Source organism: Hemibagrus wyckioides, linkage group LG16 (assembly GCF_019097595.1).
Source record: "Hemibagrus wyckioides isolate EC202008001 linkage group LG16, SWU_Hwy_1.0, whole genome shotgun sequence".
NCBI classification, from domain to species: domain Eukaryota; kingdom Metazoa; phylum Chordata; class Actinopteri; order Siluriformes; family Bagridae; genus Hemibagrus; species Hemibagrus wyckioides.
The window spans coordinates 8492501-8519536 of NC_080725.1; the positions used below are offsets into that span (position 1 = coordinate 8492501).

At 37.3% G+C, this 27036-nt stretch overlaps 1 protein-coding gene across 1 annotated transcript in view; it reads left to right on the forward strand.

Moving 5' to 3' along the window:
• Positions 1 to 27036, forward strand: part of grk3 (G protein-coupled receptor kinase 3) — a 70678-nt gene that overhangs the window by 21941 nt on the left and 21701 nt on the right. Inside the window, exons 2-8 of the mRNA XM_058412267.1 lie at positions 5500 to 5576; positions 23071 to 23144; positions 25717 to 25818; positions 26152 to 26226; positions 26534 to 26595; positions 26695 to 26746; positions 26944 to 27035. Of these exons, the coding sequence (XP_058268250.1) occupies positions 5500 to 5576; positions 23071 to 23144; positions 25717 to 25818; positions 26152 to 26226; positions 26534 to 26595; positions 26695 to 26746; positions 26944 to 27035 (534 nt within the window). The remainder of the gene's footprint in view (positions 1 to 5499; positions 5577 to 23070; positions 23145 to 25716; positions 25819 to 26151; positions 26227 to 26533; positions 26596 to 26694; positions 26747 to 26943; position 27036) is intronic.

Consider the following 27036-nt stretch of genomic DNA (forward strand, 5'->3'; position numbering starts at 1 on the left):
CATGCCTGCAAGTGTTTGAACGCTTAGGAAGAGCTGCCAGTATTGTTTGAGAGTGAAATGCTTAAGACACTGGAAATTGTCATTGGGGTGGTGAAAACATTTGTGTTTGAGATAAAAGATGTTTGAGCAGAATTTCAGCATTTTTAAATCTAGAAACAGAAAGAAACAACTTGGAATATGACCATTTTTGTTAGACCCCACAATTCTTAGTTTTAAAGGAAATATTGCTGGGTTGTGTATTTTTTTTGTTTTCAATAATTGCATCAACTGATGACCACCTGACATCAGCAAAATGTTGCATTGTTCATTTGCGATGCTTTTACAGTCAAGCCCAAGCCTCGACACTATACTTCCATTGTGCTTAACTAACCCTAGGCTTGTATGTTTTGGATCTTGAGCCAAAAATTCTTTCTCCATATTTTGGTCTTCCCATCACTTTTGAGGTTAATCTTGGTTCTAGTACTTGTGTGGCTCAACTTTGTATTTCTGTATTTGTGGTTGAATTTTGTGTATCTGCTTCAGTTTAATGCTATAGAGTGGTTTGCATCTTGTGGTATGGCTTCTGTATGTCTGCTCTCAAAGTCATCTTTGTGCGATGGATTGTAATACCTTCGCCCCTGCCCTGTGGAAGTGGTTGATGTCAACTGACTATTGTTGAGGTTGATTTAGGTTTACAGCTCTTACAGTGTTTGCCATTAACTGCTGTTTTATTTGGCCTACCTGTTTAATATCTTGTTGTTAGTTGACCAGTGGTTTCTTTTTGGGTTGTTTTTCCTTTTCTCAGTTTCAAAATCGCTTTCTTCTCTTCCAGAGATAGCTTTGTTGTCTTACTGTTTGTTTATTCTTTAACAAATCTCATTTAACATGTAAAAGGTGCTGTGTTCTCATATGTTTAACACATTCAGATGTAAATATCATGACATTAAAGCTTAAATTCTGATTTGTCCCTTCATATTTATCTTTTTATTTTATCTTAAACATTTTTGGTGTATAGCAAAAACAACAGAATTGTCCTTCCTGTTACAATTCTTTCAGAGGGGACTATACCTAAAAACTTTACAGCCTAGCAAGAGGGAGAGTTCAGTTAAGGAGAAATGATGTAAAAGATGGATTTGTTTCTGGCAGTAATTTACTTTCATCTTGCAAAGATTTTATGTAGGTGAACTTTGTACCATGAAACCACAAACTTGTGAAACAATAGAACACAATGAGCCTGTATATGTGACAATGACTTTGTGGAGATTGTTTACTGTGTACTAAGCTTAACCTACTGTCAACTAGTGTTGACCTATTTGCTTAGACAAAAGTAAACTGCCATACAGAAGTGTAAGGGACCTTCTGACCTGAACACTGATTTTCATTGGGGCAATGGCTGGATGCTCATGGAGGGGGTGCTAATTGATTAATTTACAGACATGTTCCTCATTAACACTCTCTCCCAGGGCAGCTTGGCCATGTCTCCCACTTGGGATGATATCTGGAAAAGATGGGGTGTAAAGAACAGATGCTTTGTTAGACTCCGGCTAGGTCTGGGACTCTTGTGGAAGAGTGGCATGTAGACTGTAAAAATGTGGTCACTTGTTTCTTCAAATTTTTGTTGATTATAGTTTTTGACTATGTTGAGTTTTATTTTGTGTCTAGCTTATACTTGGATACAAGGCAATTTGAGTTTAGAGTACAAAGCTTTTCAGAAGTCTTGCTTAGCCTGAACTAGCAGGCAAAGTTCTGGCGCTCATTTTTGACCCTGATTGTTGCAGGTTGTAGACTACTTTTAAAATGTCCCAAAAAGTGTGCAGACAAGCAATGGAAACATTTTATGAAGGCCCTGGTTCTGAGATTGTGACAAACAGATTTTTAAGGCAAATTAGCCAAAACAGTAAGAGGAAGCTTAGAAGTGATCTACTAGGTTTAATTAGGCATGTATCCCTACGCATGTTACATTATCCTTGAAAGCCAGTGACATTTACTCCAAAAAATATCCTTCTATTAACTTTATACCCAACCTTTATGCATTTTGTTCAGGAACTCTGCAGTTTAACATTAGATTATGCAAGTTACCACTCAATTGTATGCCAGAAAAGTGCAGTCTTTTTCTCCAGAATATAATGGGGAATGGGATGGGTGATCTCAGGATATAAACCATGAAATTTGTAAGGATTTGCACAAATGTAACCGTTTTAAATCTTTCTGACAGGGAATTCAGAATAACACTGGCGAGCATTTGCACAGCTTGCAATATTATGCCATCTCCTTCTCTTTTTAAACCTGAAATGGTGGAAATGCTTCTTTTCCTGTCTTTTTATTAGGCTATTGTATTTGGGTGATTGCATTGTTTGCCATGATTTTTTTTTTAATGGTAAAATGGAGAAGCAAAAAAGCAGTCACATGCCTAAATACAGTTTCTTTGCACACATTGATTACAGTGGATCTTAATACTTCAGGTTTTTTTCCCCACTAATGTGACATTTGTACTTTGGGAAAGCACAGGTTATAGCTTCCAAGGCCTGATTTTTAAAACTTCAGTTTGACTGTTTCTGCTGATGTTTCTGTTTTGGGGAGCAGTAACTGATTATCTGATTTAAATTACCATAACAGCTAATATTTCAGTATCTTCTTTATCATATACTATAAACACACATTTGACTGTGGCGCTCCAATATTTTGATACATCTTACCATCTGATTTGGAGCTGAACACCCATTCAGTTAAATTCTGTTGTGTCCTTTGCACATATCTTTTGCAAAACCTATTGGCAAACATGCTGAGATATTTAAAATAATAAAGGACAGATAAACAGAAGTGTCTAAAAGAGATGGAGTGTCTCAGGTGAAGAGTACTAACACATTGCATATTATTCTAAAGATTTGGTGCATCGATTAAAGCAACCTTGGAAACTGCATCTGTTTAGAAAATTAATATGAAGCTATTTTTTTTTTTTTTAACACCAAAGATTTACTATTCTCACAAGATAAATTTATTCTGTCAGAATACATTCTCACTTTAGAAATCAGTAATGTGTACAGACTTGAAAATCATTGAATAAACTATAACTACAGGTTAAAGGAGAAGTTCACTTCCAGAACAAAAATACAAATAATTTCCTTACCCCCTTGTCATCCAAGATGTTCATGTCATGTGTTTCTTCAGTTGTAAAGAAATTGTTTTTTGAGGAAAACATTTCAGGATTTTTCTCCATATAGTGGACTTCAACATTTTAAAATTTCTAAAATGCAGATTCAAAGAGCTCTAAATGATCCCAGCCGAGGAAGTAGGGTCTTATTTAGTGAAACAATCTGCCATTTTCTTAGGAAAATAAGATTGTATACTTTTAAACCACAAAAGCTCGTCTAGCACTAGCTCTGAGAAGCACGTCCTCGACACCGCGTACCACGTAATCACGGTGAAAGGTCATGCGTGACGTAGGTGGAACTACAGACCCAGTGTTTACAAAAACGAATGTGCAAAGACCAAGGAAGTGTAAATAAGTCACATGCACTTTACTAACAAGAAGGTACATATAACTTTGTGTGATTCCATATGCAACAACTTTGCAGCGGTCCTGCTTCTCCACACTAGTAAACACTGGGTCTGTAGTTCCAGCTATGTCACACGTGACCTTTCGACGTGATTACATAGGCAGAAGTTGTTGTGTGTGGAATGACACAAAGTTATGTCTTTGTCAGTTTTTTGTTTAAAATGATCCGTTCATGTGTGTACCCGGGATGTGGAAATCGTGTTAACCTAAAATAAAGTTACTGCTCAAAAACAATGTGCTTGCTCACTCTGCACCTGGATATCAACACACCCAGACATTCTCCTATCTTTTTGTTAGTAAAGTGCATGTGACTTATTTACACTTCCTTGGTCTTTGCACATTCATTTTTGTAAACACTGGGTCTGTAGTTCCACCTACTTCATGCGTGACCTTTCGACGTGATTACGTAGTACGCAGTGTCGAGGACATGCTTCCCAGAGCCAGACATGACAAGGATTGGATGACAAGGGGGTAAAGAAATTATTTGTAAATTTTTGTTCTAGTAGTGAACTTCTCCTTTAATTTTTTTTGCTTCATTTCCTTTATAACAATGCTGTTTGAAGCAGAACAGCTTCCATATTAGACATCAATCATTTCATCTGGAATACTAGTTCTGTCACCTCAGTGTTCAGCTGAGTTGTGCTGATGAGCTCGGGCATAGAGAAAAAAAACCCCACAAAACACAGACAGCTCTGTACAGCCTATAATTTGCATCAGTGTAACTTAGAGCTGGGCGATATGTCCTAGAAATTGAATCTCCGATTTTTTAAAACAAAATCCGATTTTCGATTTTAAAATGATTATTTTTCTTTAAAAAAATTTAATAAAACACTAGAGACTATAGAATAGTTTTTTTTAGTTTGAGCAAACACAATATAACCAAACATATGAACTGCTAATTTGGACTAAAAGTGCAAACTTACTTTCGCTAACAAGTTTTTTTTTTTTTTTTTGTTATTTTAGAAAAACTATAATCAATACAACATCATAAAAACCTTTTTTGGGGATTTATAAAATGTAAACTTTCACCAGTCTGTACAAGTTCTAATTATTCTAGTAAAATAAAGTAATATAACAAAATATGAGGGATTTGTAAAGTGCAAACTGCAGACAATTATTTATTTTATAAAAAGTGATTTAAGTTCCCTGAAGATAAACAACTTTGTAAACAGTTCAACATGCAACTAACACACTAAATAAAATCAAACAGGAGCCAGACAGCATTTTACAACTGTGTACATGTGCACAATCGGGGGCGAGTCTAGGATTTTCATTTAAGGGGGACTCCGCCCCCAATGAGGGTATAATAGTAAAAAATATAAATAAATTAATAAAATAAATGTTTGATTAACAGGGTAGGATGGTAAACTTATTGCAGCATTCCACTGTATTGCATAGATGTGTATAACATTTGAATACTGAACAGACCAAATACGAGTCTTCCTGATCACTCACACACACACACACACACACCTGTCCTCTGATCCTCACTCTGCGACGCCGCGGTTTCTTCAGTCGGATTGAAGAACGCGCTGAAAGACGGGGAGGTGACGAAGTCTGCCGCCGTTTTTGTCGCTAGGCCATTTTTAACATTTCTATTCAGCCACCTTAAGAATTCTGCGATTCTCCATAAACTGTACAAAATTCACGATCGTCTCAGTCCCCTTTAAATTTCATATGATAACGGTGGCAGACTTCGGCTCTTCCCCATCTTTCAGCGCGTTCTTCAAACCGGACTGAAGAAACCACGCCTCTCTTAGAAACGAGCTCTTTGCGTCGCAGAACTACGGAAGCTCGCTCTGCCAAACCAAAGTGAAATCGGAAAATCTATTTTCGTTTTTTCAACATCGACATAAACCATAAATTTGAATTGATCGATAATAACGAGTAATCGCCGAGCTCTAGTGTAACTGTACTTTTTTGTTTGCCAGATATTTGACACACTTCTGTTTTCCTTTTCTCAGTATTCGGAGTGTGATGCAGAAGTACTTGGAAGAGAGAGATGAGCTCACCTTTGACAAAATCTTCAACCAGAAGATTGGTAAGTGTGCATTTAATTTGCTAGCAATAAATTATTCAAAATGTTTCTCATAACCTTTATCACATCTCGGTTTAAGGTTCACTTATTGAATGGCTCTAAGATAAGTTGCTTTGGGAATTCCACTTGGAATGTGAAAGGATATTTAAATAACTGTTAAACATTTGAGTTTTTTATTTAGTTGAGATCTTATGTTTATTGTGACCTAATGTAGGGCTGCACAATTAATCAATTTTCTAATTACGATTATAGATGCCACGATTATGTAATCGTTCAAAGCTGCGATTACAAAAAAAAAATCGACTTACATTATTCTGCATGCTTAAGGGGAGTTTATTGCATGTTACGTTGTGAGAGGCGAATAAAGACTTTTAATTGGCCTAATAGTCTGTAGGCGTGTCCTTATCAACGCCCTGATTATCCACTTGCAAATGTTTCTCGTCATGTTAATTTCACGAACATGTTCACTAATAAACATCAGTTAGTTTGCAAGTGTTGCTGAGAAGAATCAAGAATTAGAACTGAAAAAACATGACTTTTGACTGACATCTTTCTGTACACACACGCCAAAATACAGCGAGAATGTGCGCTCGAATATGCTCTAGAACCGCTCTCACGATACTGTAATGTCATGCACCTATCGGTCTGCACAGTGCCGCTTTCACACCACGTGACTAAAATACCTTACAGCCCTTGAGCGCGACAGCAATAAAAAAAAAAATAAAATAAACGGTCAGAAAACACAACGTTATTATTGAGATAATAGCCTAACTTTTAATTTTTAATGTTAACACAGTTGATAAAAGTAAAAGCTAACAAATCTATGTTGTGTCAAAAAGGAGGCCCACTGTCTTTGGTTCTGAAAACCCCTGACATATAGGACCCTTCTCAGCACTATAAATACTAGTATGGTAATTGACCATCAAGTCTCGGAGATACTCTTTGATGATTCTGTCCTCAAAGAAATAGGATAGAAAAGTCACCAAGATAAAAAATATGTATGTGTTGTAAAACATGGCATGCAGTTGCTTCAAACAATGATATAAAGCTATTCAAAACACCATTTAATGTAAATTGTGATCCTCATAATTAATAATTGCAATTACAATTTCAAGGGAATAATCAACAATTATGATTTTTGTCATAATCGTGCAGCCCTAACCTAATGTAATATTACGATTAATTCATGCATTGCATTGATCATGTAAGGTTTATTAAACAATTGTTTTCAAAAACCTTCAGCCTACAAATTTTCACCCAGACCACGTGAAATTGTAATGTCTCATTCACTAAAGCTGCCATTCATTAAGACTTACAAAAATTTCATAAGTAATTTTCATAAAGTCAGTCTTTAAAGTTTTTTGAACTTCCTTCACCTTTATCTATATATCTGTCTGTCCAACATGAGGATAAAGATCATTATCCTCTTAAATGCAGTGGAAAATATTTGATTACACTATGTATATTTCTCCATCTCCTAGAAATGAACTGAATACCTGTTCATTAAGTCTTAGGGATGTCCAAATGATAGAATTTCCTATTTTATTGTTCTGGGGCAGTGTAGGTAATGCAGTTCCACCAGTTAGTTATTTCAGAGACAGGGATTAATACTATCACAGCATAGGAGTCTATTATTGTCCAACAAGTCACTGTTTTAATTTCAGGCAGCTTCATTGTACCTTTTTATTAGTCACCTTAGAAGCCAAAGCATCCATTGAATTCTCCAGTACAGAGGACTGTGTGCTGTGGTATGAAATCTAAAGATCCAAAAATGCATAACTTGAAGGCTGTCTCTTTTCTGTACTGCATAAAAATTGTCACTTTTTTTAAGCAAAGCACCATGGGAATACATTAGCCCTGTAAGCCTTGATTAACTTTACTTGCTTCTAGGTCTGAAATCTCCAGTGAGATTAGTCTGCAGTCATTTACAGAGTATAAACTCATTTTCAGAATGTATTTCTATAAATGAAAGAGTCATTTTTCCATTTATTACATTTATATTTTGTATTTTTCCTGACCCTGACACTTTAACAAGCTGATGGTTTTCTGCATGGTGGGCTATGGAGCACTATGTGATTGTGTTTAATGGGTGGGGATAACCTGGACTGAATATGCACATTAAATATGACACTGGACCTGTTGATATAGCACTATTTACCACTTTACCCAGTTTAAACAGGTTCCATATCGCAGACATGAAAACTTTCCCTTTTGTTAGTCTCAGCATTCTAAGGTAATGCCCATAAAATGCCTGCAGATTAACATTAGGTTTGTTGTGAAACTCTTGTTGGGTACATAAACTGAACATTGTTTGCATGATACCGTAATTTTCAACTTGCTCGATTGCTGTTGTTCACACTGAAATGACTGCTATACTTTTGCATCTCTGATTGAAGGATGTTTACAAATACAAGTGGTGCCTTAAATATGCAAAAATAAAAAAGGAGTTAAGTGTGTGAAGCTTAGCAACATTAGCATTAAGGATGGGCAAGCTAGCAAGATATTTCTTAAGCTAGCAATGTTGTTTTTCAATTTACTAAACAGTGCAACCAAAGCTCATATAAATAAAAATGTTAAAGGTACATCAACTCTACTAATGTCTTCACTGTTCAAAGGTTCAATGAAAGAAAAAGTGATTAAGAGGAGTGAGCATAAAAATGTTTAATTACTGAATGCCTTAGCTGAGTTGGTTTACATTTGTATCTGAGGAATAGTGGTATTAAAAAATTTTTTGTGATTTTTGGTAAGTCCTAACAGAGACAAAGTTTATTTAAAACCCTAGTTTTTTGACTGATCTGCTGGGCATCCTTGGCCAGGTAAAATGTCAGTGTTAATAATGGCTTTCTAGTGCTTCTACTTGGTTTCTTATAAGTAGTGTCTTTAGGTAGCGTTAGTTTGGTTTGGTCCGGTTTCTGCTGAGGTGCTGCTATGCTCGTGTGGTCCCCTTTGTTATCTGGGTTTCAGATTTCTTGTGGTTTAACAAGTCAGACTGCAAGTTTATCTGTTGAAAATTCTTAGTGCAGGTAGAGCAATATCTCGAATAAGTGGTTAAATTTTGGATTTGCATGGACTTGACCTTTTCAGTTAAATACACTCTACAGTACGCAGTGAGGATAGTATTGATTAAAAAAAAAAACAACCTTGACATATTTGACATTACTTTGACCTGTTTGGTTCAAAGCCAATAAATACTCAGTTCATCTGGCAGTAGCAAGATTCAAAGAATTTAATAAAGTTCTTTGAATCTTGAATCTTGCTAATGCCAGATGTATGTGAGTCCAATCTTGTAGAAAGCTTTCCCAGAAGAGTTGAAGCTGTTATAGCTGCAAAGAGTGGGCCAACTCTATATTAAACCCTACAAATTAAGAATGGGATGTCATTAAAGTTCATGTGCATGTAAAGGCAGACGTCCCAAATATTTTGGCGATATTGTGTATGTCTAGATTGCCAGACCTGACTGCTAGTGAACATTCAATTGCCTCCCAAATTGCTGGCAGCCTTAATACAATTATCAAAAGATTATATATATTAAAATGTACATTATAGATGTACAGTACACATTATTGATGTACGATATGCATGAGACACAAGATTCTGAAATTTCCACTCAAAAGGTGATGAGATATATATTTAAATAATAATTTTAAAAATGTATACTTGCAAAAATTAGATGTAAAAATATTTTATAAGAAATGTTCTCTACTGTAAATCGAATGAATAAATAAACAAACATATAAATGCATACATAAATAAATGAAATAGTGTCTCATACCATGTGTATAGATTTGAAACAGGAAACCAACTTTTTGTTGAATGACCTCTACATTACAAGCCTCAATTTGAATGACAAATGTGTAAAATTTGCATGTATCCAAGTAATGGAAGCCATGGAAATACACAGTGCTTGGCTTTTATGCAAATTGTACGTGCACAAATAGACTCTCACTGGGCACTTTAATAAGTGTGTGTGTTTGCGCGCACAGGTGTGCATGCTCACTTTGGTGTAAAGGTTTTTTTTTTTTTCCTGGTAATTTATGACCCTAACAACTAGTTATAAATTACAGCAACTTGGTTTGATTAGTGCAAGTAAGTGATAATTCACTTTAAGAATATTTGTTCCTATACTTTTGCTCATTTACAAATATAAATTGTTTGACTCCTCTAGATTTAAATATCAGGAAGTGAAAGCTGAAAACCTGAGCTTTTTTCCCATATTTTTCTTTTAATCTCATATCCAAATACCTGCAATATATAGCAAAACCCAAAGAATTGACTTTGCTTTGATGATACTATCAGATTTAAGTGTCTGTGCGTTTCTAAACTTTTATTTCAAAGTTTAGATATGGGCTACTGTCGCTGCTGCTGCACATGCTGATTGTCAGTCAGTTAGACCCGCAGAGACTTGACAGTCAGCATTCTCTTTTTTCTGTTTTTGCTCTGTAGCAGTTTCTCAAAGATTCTTATGAAATACAACTACTTTCCTTGTAAAATTGAAATATATATATTTAATAGAGATAGATAGATAGATAGATTTGTGCTCATTATCTTAAAAAAGCACAGCTAAAACTTCAGAGTAAATAAAAACAGCCTGCTGGGAGTTATAGTTGTAAATAACGATATATACAGATTTTGATGAAATATTCAAACTTTCAAAATGTACCTTCTTACTGTGTAACCGTTGGTCTCTTTATCTCATACTTTCTATAGCACACCTCAGCAATACTTCAACAGCAGCCTTTCTCAGCAAGGCATTTCTAAATGTCATTAGTGAAGATGATGGTGTCTAATCTGATTGGTCAAAGGATTGCTAGAGAATGTCAAGTTCAGAGAGTTAACATTTAGTATGTTTTGCTTTAATATTATGCTGTTAGGATGAAGTCATGAAATGAGCTTGTTTATGATCGTATAAATAGATGAGCACCCTCCTCATTTCCTGATTGGTCATTTCCCTAGTTGCCCGCAATGGTCTGCTCTCATCTCCTTTTCCAGTTCTCTAATAGCATCTCACCACATTCCCTGTGTTAATGGAGGAGCAGCTTTAATGTGCAACATGATGTTGAATGAATGTGCTGATGAACATCCTCTGCGTCACTCACACACACCTTCATTCAGAGATGCAACAGCTTACTTGACCTCATGCAGAATTGGCCAATACCTTTTTTTTTTTTGAAGATGTCTTTGGGGAAATCACTCTTGAATAAAGGAACCACAGAACTATCTGGTAAAAAAAAGTTGTGAATGTTTTAGGGATCATTTTTAACAAATTTGGGCCAAATGTTTCCAATGCTTTATAGTGTCACTCTTGTTCCAATTAGAGCCTGTTTTGCAGTATCATGGTCATAACTTTTGAACCTTGACAAAAAATTTAGGCCCAAATGTTTGGTTTTTTTTGCTACTCTTCACAAGATGTTGAACCACAAGAAATTTGAAACCAAAATTACAAGAGGACCACAAGATTGCAACAGCATCTCAGCAGAAATGGGCCTACCGTATACTCACACTGCTTAAAGACATTATGCTAGAAAACAAGTAAAAACATCACTAACACTGACATTTTACCTGGCCAAGGATACCCAGCAGATAAGTCAAAAAAAAAGCAACAACAGGATTTTAAATGCATTTTATGTTATCTTGTGTCACCAAACTTAGCATGTTTTTAGTGTAAGCCTCAAAAAAGTTATCAATTTTGAATACTCCAAACAGTTTGCCTATAATGTGCCAACAAATTGGATTTGCTAAACAGGATGTGAGGCTGTATCTCAGAAAAAACTTGTGCAGTGATGCAAGACTTGGTAGGCAGCTACAGGATCATAGCCTTGAAGCTGTGCAACTGAATTTGTGACTCTACCACTAGCTGTTCAAACTGTAGAAAGTGTTTCCATCTAATTGATTTTTTGGCTTGTCTTCCAAATTTTGTCCAGACTTCAGCAGATTTACCTCACATTAATGTGACACCTGTTTAAACATCATAATAGCAACAGAAAGCACCCTAGGTCACAGCAGTGCCACCCTGATGCTCATTTGTTCATCTAGACCTTTCCTCCTACAGTCAGTGAATTCCACCACTGTCCATGGTCAAAACTTTACACAAGTTTAAAATTAAGTTACTATTTATTTCTAACATTTTATCCCTAAGCCTAAGGTAATGGTGGCAAGGAAAAACTTCCTGTGATATGAGGAAGAAACCTTGAGAGGATCCAGGTTCAGAAGGGAATCCATCCTTATTTGGGTGACACTGGACAGTAAATTATGTAAATGTAAATAATGTCCTTTCTACAACAGTTATGTCTCTTATTTTCTGTAGCTTGAAATGGTTTTAGACTTCTTTGTCAAGGAGATTTGAATCCCTATGATGCAATAGCTAATAATGGCCAAGAGTTCAAGAACATATTTGCGTACTAGCCAGTCAGGGGCATCTTTGAGCCCATGTATGCGGGAGATGGTAGTTTTCCTCCCCATTGTGTTCAGCAGCATTAGCAGCAGTTTGAAAAAATATGGTGGCTTTAATTTGTCTTGCTGGTGTGTGGATTTAAAAAAGAGGTTTACTTTTCAATGAAACCTTATTTTTGGCTTTATAATGATGATGACTTTATTATCCTTTTTAAAAGGTAAAACCCCCAGAGCTATTTCTGTAATAAGCCCCTATGATGGTATGAGCTGCTTGAGTTGTCTTTTTGACAAAATGTCATTAAACCTGTCTCCAGACCTTTATTTAACAGGGTTTAGTTTATTTGTTTGCGTTTGTTTATACTTGTTTACATCAGGCTGAGCTGTTGAGTTTGAACTATTTGCCTGAAATTTGTTTTTGCACACAATGCAGTATGGTGCAGCAGTAGTAGCTGAGCTGGTGCTGCCCCCATTGACTTTACTATTGTATTGCAATCCTCCCCTCGCATAGATGCCTGTGCACTCTTACATTAATGTAAATGACACATGAAATCTAAAAATCCACATCAATAATTTTTCATAATCAGTGTAATTGAGAATGTCAAGCAAGTATGCAACTCTAGTCGTTTGTGGTTCAGTAGTATAGAGAGAGAAGACCATGAGAGGAAGAGCAGCAAAGCTCACACAGCCGTGCCTCTTCCCTCACGCTTTCTCTTTCTCTTTAACCCCCCCCCCCCCTTCTCTGCCTCCCTCACTCTCCCTCCCATCTGTTAGAGTTCTGGAATGGATGTTTGGTGAGTTTTGTGTTGCTTAGCAACTGTGGTTACCATGGCAATCCTGAAGAAATCCCTTGTTTGCTTTGCAACTGGGAAAATGAAATTAATTAAATGATGAATTAAAAAAGGAGCTGAAAATGAGAATATGGACATTAAAATCCAACAGGCATAATGATGCATCTAGTAATTACATGCAGGCACCCATCTACCCTTGAGTAGGCAGTGTTTATTGTGTTGATTCATCTCTGATCATTAATGATTAATGCTGCTATCCCCAGAAGCATTTCTCAGATTTCTGGCAGGTGTGTGTATTAGTGCGCCTCCAACTCTGAACATACTGATGCTTAGTTTGTGAATGATCTGGGCATGTGTGTAAATCTGATTATGTCTGAGGGCATATGTGCTTGTGCTTAGATATAATGTTTATTGACATTTTTATGATGCACCAGATGTCCTTAATTGTTTTGGGCTGTAGAAGATTTATTGATCTTTCAATATCAGATCACTTTCTTTGTCTCTGTTTTGGTCCAAATCATTTTCTCTCTCTTGGCCTTCATTGTGCCTTTACATAGACCAGAACTAGTTATATTAACATAATTTGGACAAACACTGTCTCTGAACCACTGGTTTTCTTTTCAAATAGTTTTTATATAGTGTGGACCACGCAGGACAAGAGCTAATCAGTACTTTTCTGGCTTGTGTGTCCTTTTTGAGTGTCCTGTCCCCTCAAATACACTAATCAGGCATAACATTATGACCACCTACCTAATATTGTGTTGGTCCCCCTTTTGCTGCCAAAACAGCCCTGACCCGTTGATGCATGGACTCCACTAGATCTCTGAAGGTGTGCTCTGGTATCTGGCACCAAGATGTTAGCAGCAGATCCTTTATGTTGAGGTGGGGCCTCCCTGGATCGGACTTGTTTGTCCAGCACATCCTACAAATGCTCAATTGGATTGAGATCTGGGGAATTTGAAGTCAACACCTCAAACTCATTGTTGTGCTCATCAAACCATTCCTGAACCATTTTTCCTTTGTGGTACAGCGCATTATCCTGCTGAAAGCCATTCCATCATTTCATGGAATACCGTTTCCATGAAAGGGTATACATGGTCTGCAACAAGGCTGAGGTAGGTGGTATGTGTCAAAGTAACACCCACATGGATGGCAGAACCCAAGGTTTCCCAGCAGAACATTGCCTTCGCCAGCTTGCCTTCTTCCATGTGTTCCTTAGATTAAGTGATGCACATGCACTCGGCCATCCATGTGATGAAAGAAAACGTGATTCATCAGGCCATCATCTTCCATTGCTCTGTGGTCCATTGTTGCTGCTTTCAGTAGTGTACAAGGCACCCTGACTAGTCTGTGCCTATGCAGCCCCGTATGCAACAAACTGCTATGCACTGTGTGTTCTGACACCGATCTATCAGAAACAGCATTAACTTCAGCAATTTGAGCAACAGTAGCTAGTCTGTTGGATCGGACCACACAGGCCAACTCCCCACGTGCATCAGGCACCTTGCACCTTGGCCGCCCATTACCCTGTTGTCAGTTCACCACTGTTCCTTCCTTGGACCACTGCAGACCGGGAACACCCCACAAGAGCTGCAGTTTTGGAGATGCTCTGATCTGGTCGTCTAGCCATCACAATTTGGCCCTTGTCAAACTCGCTCAAATCCTTACATGTGCCCATTTTTCCTGCTTCTAACACATCAACTTTGAGGACAAAATGTTCACTTGCTGTATAATATATCCCACCCACTAACAGGTGCCATGATGAGCAGATCATCAGTGTTATTCACTTCACCTGTCACTGCTCATAATGTTATGCCTGATCAGTACATATTAGTTTTCTAGGCTATTGGTTATTCTATGTAGTAAAGTTCTATGTAAAATTCACATTACAGTGTTTTTTTTCCACTAAAGAGTGGTCTTTTACAATCTATAACAGTTTCCTTTTCTGCCAGTCATGGCCTGATATTCATGTTTTTGGGTGACAGGAGCCTGTTGTGGTGTTTGCTATTGTAATTCAGAGTTACTGACAAACTGTCATCTAATTCAGTTTTCAAGTTTGAATAACTTTGAATTTTTTATACACCGTTTCTGTCCTAAGTAAAGAAAATGAGCACTGAATTGTTCTAGATGTTTTTGTATGCTGTGGTAGTGCATTTTTAAAACTTTTGCAAGTTACTGAACATTACAACCAAACATATTTCCTGATTATAGCTCTTAAAGGAAACATGATTCCAAAGATAAAGAATATCAGAGACTACTTGGGCCCAAGTGCATTTTAAACCAATTTTAATTCCCAACAAAAAAGTAAACAATAATTTCAGTGCATCACATGTACTAATGCTTTAAACATTAAATACAGAATACTGAGTTGCTTTTGTATTGTCAGTTAATATGTTTAATGTAAGCTGTTTGTGTTTCATTGTTTTGGTGAAATAAAATTGCACTTCTCAAGGCATTCTGTGTACAGCTGAGGACCAGCAGTGCTATTAACAAGTCGTAACTAGGATAAAAAGGTTTTTAGAAGTTGCTTAAAACCCTTTTTCATCGTTTTGATGAGCATTAAATCCTTGGTCTGGTAAAATGTCATGGTATCATTTAATGTCTTTATAGTGCTTAATTGTGTTATTGTGTTTGCTGTTGTGCTGTTTCTGGCTGTTGAGGTGATCATGCAGATGCTCACTCCCTCTTATTTTGCTTTGTGGTGCATTGCTGATGGTTAAAAAAATTGTCATTTTTCCTCAACATGCTTTTGCACATTTTGCAAATAATTGTTTGCATTCTGTCTGTTAAGTAAAATCCAGCAGTTCCATAAACAATATTAATATTTTTTAGGCACCAACTTCTCCATTTGATTATTCCATTTTATCGTGCTGCTAAGCAAATTGAGAAGGAAGTGAAAGTCAAGGAACTGCTACTCTTGATTCTTATTGATCTGTTTGCGTACCTTTCAAAGACAGAGAGCGTGAGCTAGTCTAGTGAATAGATTAAAAAAAGGAATGCCATGTCTGATTTATCACAATGATTGTGGAAAGAAAACAGATTGGGGAGAAATTGTATTGTACACTGTACAGCTCTTGTCCATAGTAATGCACTTAACTAGTAAGCTAATCTAAAACTCAGTATTGGGCAGGCTTATTAGAGATTTTACATGGGGTATTTAATGAATGTCTATATTGGTTTAGTGTGAGGTTTGTTTTTAGCTATGCCTCATTAGAACATAAACTAGTTGTAAAAAACGATGATTATCATGTTTTGTGTGCTAGAATGTGGCAGTGGTTTTGTTTTTGAGTACAGCATCCTAGATAAAGCATACAGTCAAAGTGCCCACTGTCAGGTCAGCCGGGATGAGTGGGTCTGGAAACATGAGAAATGTTCATCAAATTTGCTTGCATACGTGCTCTGTCACAGCACTGGGAGATTGCTATTGAAACCCTGTAAGAGGAAGTGTGTATGAATGTGTCACATCAAAATGGAAAGGGAGAGATCACGTGGGCAGGCGTGATGAAAATCAAGCCAAAAATAAACTGTCACTTTGGTAAGACTGCCTCATCTGCAGGAGTTTTGTTTGGGGCGTGTGTTTCTTTGCATGCAAGTCTGCATTGATTTCTGTATTGATTGCATTGCATGTACGACATGTGTACGTGTGTGTATAGATATAGACATAGATATAGAGATAGAGATAGATATATATAGATAGATAGATATATATATAGATATGCTGATATAGCCATAACAATGATCATCTCATCATGGCATCTGTTAGTGGATGGGATATATTAAGCAGCAAGTGAACATTTTGTCCTCAAAGTACATGTGTTAGAAGCAGGAAAAATGGGCAAGTATAAGGATTTGAGCGAGTTTGACAACTGGAGCAGAGCAACTTCAAAACTGCAGCTCTTGTAGGGTGTTCCCGGTCTGCAATGGTCAGTATCTATCAAAAGTGGTCCAAGGAAGGAACAGTGTGGGTGACAGGATCGTGGGTGGCCAAGGCTCATTGATGCTTGTGGGGAGTGTAGACTGGCCTGTGTGATCTGATCCAACAGACCAGCTACTGTTGCTCAAATTGCTAAAGTTAATGCTGGTTCTTATAGAAAGGTGTCAAAACACAGTGAATTGCAGTTTGTTGTGTATGGGGCTACATAACTGCAGACCAGTCAGGGTACTCATGCTGATCCCAGTGCACCGCCGAAATCAACACTGAGCACATGAGCATCAGAACTGGACCAAGGATCGATGGAAGAAAGTAGCATGGTCTGATGAATCATGTGGATGGAACGGTGTGTATGCGTCACTTACCTGGGGAACACATGGCACCAGGATGCACTATGGGAAGCCGGCAGAGGCAGTGTCATGCTTTGGGTAATGTTCTGCTGGGAAACCTTGGGTCCTGCCATCCATGTGGATATTACTTTTGACAGGTACCACCTACCTCAGCATTGTTGCAGACCATGTACACCCTTTCAAGGAAATGGTATTCCCTGATGGCTGTGTACTACAAAGCAAAAATTTTTTGATGATCACCACACTGAGTTTGAGGTGTTGACTTAGCATCTGTGGGATGTGCTGGACAAAAGTCTGACCCATGGAGGCCTGATCCACACACACACACAGAGTACTTGGCAAAAAGGTTTTAGGCAGGTGGGAAAAAATGCTGTAAAGTAAAAATGCTTTCAGAAATAGAAGTGCTAATAGTTTATTTTTTATCAGTTAACAAAATGTAGTAAGAAATGATCAGAAGATAAATGTAATTCAAATCAATATCTAGTGTGACCAGCTTTTGCCTACAAAACATCAATTCTTCTAGGTACACTTGCACGAAGTTTTTGATGGATAACTGCAGGAGAACTAACCACAGATATGTGGATGTAGGCTGCCTCAAATCCTTCTGTCTTTTCATGTAATCCCAGACAGACTTGACGTTGAGATTAGGTCTCTGTGGGGGTCAAATCATCACTTCCATGACTGCTTGTTCTTCTCTATGCTGAAGGTAGTTCTTAATGACATTGCCTGTATTCATTGTAGAATACATGTATTGTATTTTTCGGCATTGAGGACACCATTAATCCTGACCAAATCCCCAACTCCATGTGCAGAAATGCAGCCCCAAACTTGCAAGGAACCTCCACCATGCTTCACTGTTGCCTGCAGACACTCATCGCTGTACCACTCTCCAGCTCTGTCTCCTGCTACAGCCAAATATTTCAAATTTTGACTCATCAGTCCAGATCTTCTGCTGCCATTTTTCAGCACATCAGTTCATATGTTTTTCGGCATAGTTGAGTGTGGTTTAGTCTTGTTTTCATGTCAGAGATCTGCTGCATTCAGTTTCCTTGGCTGACCGTTGCGTTTCTTTGTGCTTCTTCAAAATAGCTTGTACAGCACATCTTGAAACCCCAGTCTGCTCTAAAATCTTTGCCTGGGAGAGGCCTTGCTGATGCAGTATAACTACCTTGTGTCTTGTTACTGTGCTCAGTCTTTCTATAGTGAAGAAACTGTGACTGTATTCCACAACCTCACCTTAGTAGCAGTGTTTGGCTGTTCTTCACACAGATTTAAGCTTCTGCATAGCTGTTTGTTTCATTTAATGACTATTTTTCAACCTACATATGAAACTGATGGTCATTAGCACCTGCTTGGTATAGTTGTTTAATCATGCACTTGACTCTGATCCTACAAAATCCCTGATTTTGTGTAAGTGTACAAAGCGTGCAAGATGCTGGTTTGAAGCCAAAGCTTAGTCACACAAAATATTAATTTGATTTAGATTGTTTTTCTGTTTTCTTACTTAGTATTTTGTAAATTCATAAAAATATAAACAATTCATATATATATTTTTGAAAGCATTCATACTTCACAGCATTTCTTAACACTTGCCTAAAACATTTGCACAGTACTGTCTATATAGCTTTATATTATTATTATTTATTTATAAAATGCATGCTTTAACTGCAGTTAATTTTAACCATAACTTTACTGAACAGTCTGTTCATTATTTTAACTACAACGAGTTACTATGGTTTTGTCCACACACTTTTCTCAGTTGTGAAAACATGATTTACACATGTTGTAACTTTCATTTATTTTAAATTTGCTCTGCAAAGTAGCCTTATGTACCTTAAATATGTTGAGCAGCTTGTGTGTAGGAAGTCCAGTCCACTAGAACAGTGATTTATAGTGCTGCTGTAGCAGGAATGCTAAAATTTCAAAAAGGCGAAAACAAATGCACACAATCACCATTTCGATGACCGGCCAATTCTCACCATCCAGCCAGCTCTCCTAAATCAGCACCCATCAGGGAGGATGACCACACATTGTTCTACACAAAATTTGAATTAATAAATACAGTTACTTGATTTATACATAAGTACATTCTTTTACTAAAGTGTCTCAAAGTTCCAGGTGAGACATTGCAGATGAAACTGAAATGGAAAAGTGCAAAATGTGAAATCTTTGGTTCTGGTAGCATACTTTTACTTTGTCCTGACTTTGTGTGAATTTTGCTGTTTGGTTGTTGGTATGAGCAATTAAATTGCTAAACAAGAAAAATTAATGAAAATCTCTGGTACTAATGCTTTAACAGTTTATTGTTCCATTTAGTCCAAGATGGCTAGCATAGCACATGACTAACACATGACGTAAACATGCTCTCTCTCTCACACGCACACACACACAGTAGCTTCTAACAAGAGTAGTGGTCTCTGAAAGACAACACATGTTAAATGTCCAGCTAGCATAAGAACTAATAGCAAGAGACTCCGTAAGTATGTTTAAATTATTATTTAATCTAAAAAGCTTAATTATTATTTATTGTTAATTATTTCAGAATTCAGGGAGGTGAATGGCACCATTCTGTATGAGCTGCTTCCGCTTACACTCAGTCTGTCCCTGAAATATGATCCTCACTGTAAACAACTAGCTCTGTGTACAGTACTTGCCCGGAAGAGTCAAGAGTTGAGCATGGATAGGCCTTGGCCTCAGAGGAGATGAGTTTCAAAGAGATAACACAGAAGGGAAAGATGGGAGCATAGAAGATATGGGAGACTTTTTTCCCTTTCCTTTTCCTTCCCCCTCCCTTCTAGCTTTACTAAGCTTTGTGGGTATGTTTAAAATTAAAAGCCTGTGTTAAGATACTCGACCATAAACGCTTGCTGGATTCTGGTCTGATGATACTCAAACTGATTCATTTTTTAATGCAGCAACCCTGGAGGACATCTTGTCTCTTAAAATATTGCCCTGTAGCTTTAGAGCTGAATTACACACACAGTAAGGGTTTTATTCCTAAAATTGTGCAAGTGTAACTCAGGACCTACAGTAAGTGCAATTCAGAAGTTGCTTTAAAACCATGTACATGGGGTAGAGTTTTCAGAGGCAAAGGTGTGCAAACTGTTTTGTTGTGTTAAAACTGTTGTTGCTTCTACTCAATTAAATCTGGAGGTTTGAACAACAAAACAAGTGATTTTAGTATTTGCACAGATGAAGTCCAAGTATGTTCAACTTTCCCTGTTTAAATGTTGATAAGGAAAAAAAAAATCCGAAGGTGTCTGTGCTACCATCAGTTGCCCTGACAATCCTGTCAGAGGTTTTCCTGGGAAGTTTGTACACATACTTCATGTGCCAGCTCGGGTATGACTAATTTGTATGATGGATCCTAATTTTCCATCATACAAATTAGGCATACTTGTTCCAGTTGCATCCAGTGAACAACAGTCACTAAAGTTTGTAATTATTTAAATGAAATGGCTTTCTTTTGCCATACCTTCCAGATGTAAGGCATGGAAGAGGTGTGTAATTTGATTTGACCTTAAAATTCTTCCTTCTTCTGCCAATAGGTTTTTGTGTAGCCTAGAAGCTTGTTCATGGTTAAATATTAAAATTATTTTTCACTGAATGAAAATAGTATGAGCTTAGTATGAGTTTGTGCTTAAATATGCCGTTGTTTACCTCCAGGGTAAGATTGTTTGGTTTTATCCCCTGCAAGGTAATTCCACAGTAATGCAGCACATACTCAGGTTGCCTGGGTAGTTTAATGTCAGAAATAAACTTGTCCCCTTAAAACCTGCATATGTATACATGTATATTAAATTTATATATCTATATCAATTTGAGCAATGTATATTTTTCTCCTCAAAAGAGTGATATTTTGTATATAAACACAAGCAGATACTTGTTTATAAAGCATACATATTTCAAGATAATAGGTGTGTGTTTACTTCTGATACTGTGAACAGCCATGCTGATTTGGCATCACTTTCTGAAATCAGAGGAACTTGGGAATGATCAGAGTGAATTACGAGTTGTGACTTCTAGTCGATTGCATCATTATTTATTTCAACATATAGATAGGGGTGGGCAAATTACAAATTCATTAATTAGCCCATCAAATGATAGCTTTATATTATAGAGACAGATTTTTGCGCAGCTAGCATCATTATTTTCTGTGTGGTGCTGGAAGGAAAAATTACTGTTATGCATTAAATTTGTGTACCATCATGTTCCTGGTGATTATGAAAAGGTAAATAATCATCAATGCAAGTTAATTAAGTTAACCATTTAAGGCCAGACAGTGTATTGTACAGCAGGCCTCATAATTATTCTGTCCCAGTGATTGGACTAGTGATTTAGTGTTAGTTTCCAGAATTGCATAATCTCTTCTATGGAAGCTCTAAGCTCTGCCCCTTTTGAAGCCCTTATTTTTTGTGAATTTGCTAAAAAAAAAAAAAAAATTCAAAGCAATCACTCAATAATACATACTTCTCTGAACTTCTCTTTTGTACCCCCCCCCCAAACATACTGTGAAATGGATCATTTTGGCTAAGATATTTGCTGCCATATTTTAGCTGCTGCGTTTTCCCTTTCTCTTGCTCCTGCATGGGACCTATTATTGTTGCTATGGGAACAATAAGACTGATCTTTGCTAGCTGTTTTGATTTCTCTTTACTGCTACAAAACACCCACCCACCCCTCACTTCCCACAAACACCAAACCACATCACTATTATGTGACTGGTTCTTTAATAGCTTGCAAGTTCTGCAAATGTTACGCTCGAGAGTAAACACTCAGCAGCTGGCCTTGTAGTGTTGTTAAAGTACAGCAGTCAGGGTGCTGAGGAAGGGAACTGCAAAAGCGAAAGTCAAGGTAACCATTTGATGGTGGATTTGCCCAATTAGTTGAATGGCGTCTTTCTTATGATTAAGGGTAATTCTTTCACAACAATGACTAATCTGTGGTGCAGATCATCATGCTTTAATTTAAAATGGTTTACCCTTTCTACTTATCCTCTTCATGAATATTGTTGTAAATGCCTCATAGTGGTTTAACACTTCATGATGCTGTAACTATAGTGTGAGTTACATGTCGACTGAGGCACAGTCTGGCTGAAGATAAAAGGTTTTTTACTATTTCATTTATACTTCACTTTTTTTCCTCTTTTCTTTTCTTTCTTTTTTTTTTTTTTTTTTTTTTTTTTTTTTTTAAAGCTTAATGAGCATGCAGAGATGCAAACAGCTAAAATATGTACCATGCATTAATATAACTCTCCTCAACATATGATTAAATATGTTGAAATAAAAATGTTTCACTTGCTATGTGATTTAAAAAAAAAAAAAGCACATTTCCCAGCTAAAATGTTGCCCAAAATCTTGCAGATGTTTTTTTTTTTTGTCACAAACTAAGGGTGGGTGAAAAAAATTACCACCATACTTGGAGATATTTTGATGGTACAGTGTATTCTGATGTAAAAGAAGGCAGATTAAAAGAAGTTATGACACATAATTAAATGCAAACAAATGCAATTTTAAAGAATTGATTCCACTGCTTCCAATCAGAATTTGCAGTTAAATAATGTTTGATAAAGATATTGTATTGCCACTGATGTATCAGAAAAGATATATAGATCCAAATATTGCCAAACCCTTGCACAAAGTGCTGCATTAGGAACTAATAATCTTATGTTTACGTTGGTCTCTAATGGTGCATTTAACTAGTTAATTAAAATTCATTCTCATGTTAGCTACCATCTGGACATTTAGGCTTCCAAGGCACATTGGAGATTTCACTTGCTAGCTGATAAAGGTGTTATTTTTTAACAAATAATATTGTTTAGACGAGGATGTTGTAATCCTCACAATGATCAGCTCTCATTTCTGTCAGTCTGTGATCTAATTTTTTATTTGTTTCATTGTTTGCTGACCTTTATGGTAAATACTTTAAATGTGCTTGTTTGTCAACTTGCAATACACGTCACATTATCTTTTTTGTTCACATTAATACAACTTTCCAGGCTTATGTAAATGTTGTGTTTTATGTCCGTCTATTTTCAGGGTTTCTGCTATTTAAGGATTACTGTATGAATGAAATTGACGAGGCTGTTCCCCAGCTAAAGTTCTATGAAGAGGTAAGATAAATATTTTATTTCTTTCTTTAATTCCTTTGTTCAGAGGGCAAAACTCATTTAACTTCCACCTGTTTGTACTAAGACCCATTACCATCATTTTTAAGCATTGTACTGCAATTACAACTCACTTAAATGAAGGACATGTATTGTTATAGATACATTATAATAACTCTACACTGGTCAGCCATACATTAAAACCTGCTTAATATTGTGCAGGCTCCCCTTGTGTCACCAAAACAGATCTCACGTGTTAAGGCATGGACTCAACAAGACATTTGTCGGTGTGCTGCGGTTTTTTTTTTTTTTTTTTTTTTTTAATTTGTGAGGTTAGGTCTCCATGGATTGGACAACCCACAGATGCTTGATAAGTTTGAGATCTGGGGGATTTGGAGATGTTCCAGTTAGCACCTTGATTCTTGTCTTGTTCCTCAAAACATTCTTGAAGAGTTTTTGCAGCTTGGCAGAACAGTATCATTAGATAATACAGTTGCAGTGGGGTGTACTGGTTCTGCAAAAATGTTTAGGTAGGCACCACGAGTGCCAAGAACCAAGCTTTTCCAGCAGCACATTGCCCAGAGCATCACACTGCCTCTGCCGGACAAAACCAGGTGACACATGCACCATGTTGTCCATTTGAAGAAAAAAAAAAAACCCTCCAGACTCCAAACTAAAGCTATGCTTAGAAGTTTCCTCTCAAGTCTGTTTTGCTGTTTGTTGCAGGTCTTCGGTTCAGTGGTAAACACACAGTAACATTATAAGTCTTCTACTTTAAGAAATACATTTTTAAAAATTCACCTAATGGACACTGGTCTCCTATTTCATTCCATCAGTATACTGGATGTTGATAAAAATCATGCCACTCTGTGAAGCACAGGCTGTCTACAATCATGCAAAGTGGCACATCACAAGACACAAAAAATAGTCTTCTTGTTCTTCTTTGCCAAGCAGTGTACACAGTATCTTCCTCCTTGCTCACATGCTCTTCTGCCTAGCCAAGATAAACAACAACAGTCAGACTTGACTGACTGACCGACTGACTTTAGTTACTTGCAAGACAAGGAGGGCATTAAGGACAAATGCAACCTCTCCCACAGATTTGATGCTGTCTACTTCCAGAGGTGATGCATGAAATCAATCCAGTATAGCTATTACATCATACTACTGTGTTCAGAAAATCTGAAATAAAACCTTTTTAAGGTGTGAAAGTGCATTTGTGGTGTGTATGTATTTGTGCACACCACAGCTAGACAATTGGTTCTTTCCATAGGAAAAACAACTGCTTTGTTTTGCTTTATATACACTGAAGAAAATTATAAACGCAACACTTGTTTTTGCCCCCATTTTTCATGAGCTGAACTCAAAGATCTAAGACTTTTTCTATGTACACAAAGATCTATGTACACAAAAGGCCTATTTCACTCAAATATTGTTCACAAATCTGTCTAAATCTGTGTTAGTGAGCACTTCTCCTTTGCCGAGATAATTCATCCACCTCACAGGTGTGGCATATCAAGATGCTGAGTAGACAGCATGATTATTGCACAGGTGTGCCTTAGGCTGGCCACAATAAAAGGCCACTCTAAAATGTGCAGTTTTATCACACAGCACAATGCCACAGGTGTTGCAAGTTTTGAGGGAGTGTGCAATTGGCATGATGACTGCAGGAATGTCCACCAGAGCTGTTGCCCATGAATTGAATGTTCATTTCTCTACCATAAGCCATCTCCAAAGGCGTTTCAGAGAATTTGGCAGTACATCCAACCGGCCTTACAACCACAGACTACGTGTAACCACAACAGCCCAGGACCTCCACATCCAGCATCTTCACCCCCAAGATCGTCTGAGACCAGCCACCCGGACAGCTGCTGCAACAATCGGTTTGCATAACCAAAGAATTTCTGCACAAACTGTCAGAAACCGTCTCAGGGTAGCTCATCTGCACACTCGTCGTCCTCATCGGGGTCTCAACCTGACTGCAGTTCGTTGTCGTAACCAAACTTGAGTGGGCAAATGCTCACATTCAATGGCGTCTGGCACTTTCGAGAGGTGTTCTCTTCACAGATGAATCCCGGTTTTCACTGTACAGGACAGATGGCAGACAGCATGTATGTTGTGCCATTCATCCACGACCAACATCGAGCATGTTTGGGATGCTCGTATACGACAGCGTGTTCCAGTTCCTGCCAATATCCAGCAACTTCTCACAGTCATTGAAGAGGAGTCACACCAGAACTGTGTCCCAAGCACAGATAAAATGGGAGGGTTGTGTCAGGAATGGCATCCAGCGTAAAACCTGTGCCAAATCAAATATGTAGACCAGATGATCCGCTGTGGTGACTCCAAGCAGGGAGCAACTGAAGGGACAACGTCATTCTTTATACAAAAGCTTTGTTTGCATGATAATCAGAGTATAGATGTTAGCATCCACACCACAGGGGTGCTGAAAAAAAAACCAAGTGTTTAAACAAGTGTTCATGAGTAGTCCTCTTTATAGTTGCTCATTGCCTAGTTTTGATTTCCACACCCCTTTGTTTGTTTGTTTGTGTATTTATTTGTTTGATTGTCTACTCAGATTAAAGAATATGAGAAATTGGACTCTGAGGAGGAGAGACTAAGTCGCAGTCGGCAGATATATGATGGCTACATTATGAAGGAGCTCCTGTCATGCTCACATGTAAGACCACAGCACGACTGTCAAAAATACAACACATCAGATAATGGTTCTCTTGGTTTTTTAGGACATTTCAGAACAGGGTGAATGAAAGAAACCATTGAAATATCCTTTTTGTGGTTCCATTCTCATATAACTTTCACCCGGCCATATAGTTTGTAAAAGAACACCGTAGGGTTGGAGTGCTTATATTAGATTGCACTGTTGTCATTTTTGGAAAAGCGAGAGTTATGTCTGTTGCTTAATGCTCTAAAGACATGTCTTCTGCATGAGCTTTGGCCAGCGTCTTGCATATACCCATGTAGTACTGTGTCTCTGTATTCCTGTGTCTTGTAGCCTTTTTCTAAGAAAGCAGTTGATCATGTCCAGTCTCACCTGGCTAAGAAACAGGTGCCCCCATCCCTCTTTCAGGTGAGCGACATTAAGAAGAACATGATTTTGCCAGTATGATTTTGCCTACATCATATGGCACATTAATTAAAAAAAATTAAATACCTTTACTGACATAAATCAGTAAAATGCTGACATTAAAAAAGAAAGCTTTTTGGCACACTAGCCAAATTGAAACTGCATAGCAGGTTTTTGTAATCATAGCTGCAGTAATTCATTAATTTTTTTATTGTCTACAATAATTTAAGTATTAAATGCTTAATGGTAAGGTAAATGTATTCACTATGTGTAGTCATTATAATTTCACAATTTTGTTTTTCTTGTCTAGCCATACATTGTTGAAATCTGTGACAGCCTGCGAGGAAAGATCTTTCAGAAGTTCATAGAAAGGTGTGATTTTGAATGGTTGTTTTTCATCACCACAGCCTTGTTTTTCCTGTTGCTTTATCTTTGTTTTTTAAAAATGAAACCTGTTTCTCTTTCATATAGTGACAAGTTTACTCGTTTCTGCCAGTGGAAGAATGTAGAGCTAAATATCCATGTAAGTTTTCTGCTGTTTGTTTGAGATTGTATGCAGTTGAACATGCAGCCTTTCAGTTATGAGTAAGGAGACATTAGCATTTTGTCTGTAATCTTTTTGCCTTATGCCAAAAATTACTGCATAATAGGTGAATGTTAACTGATATTTAGTGTTTGAGTTCGGTAGTAATTTGTAACGTCTTCTGTGTTTCCATGTAGTTAACAATGAATGATTTTAGTGTTCATCGGATCATTGGAAGAGGTGGGTTTGGAGAGGTGTATGGCTGCAGGAAGGCAGACACAGGAAAAATG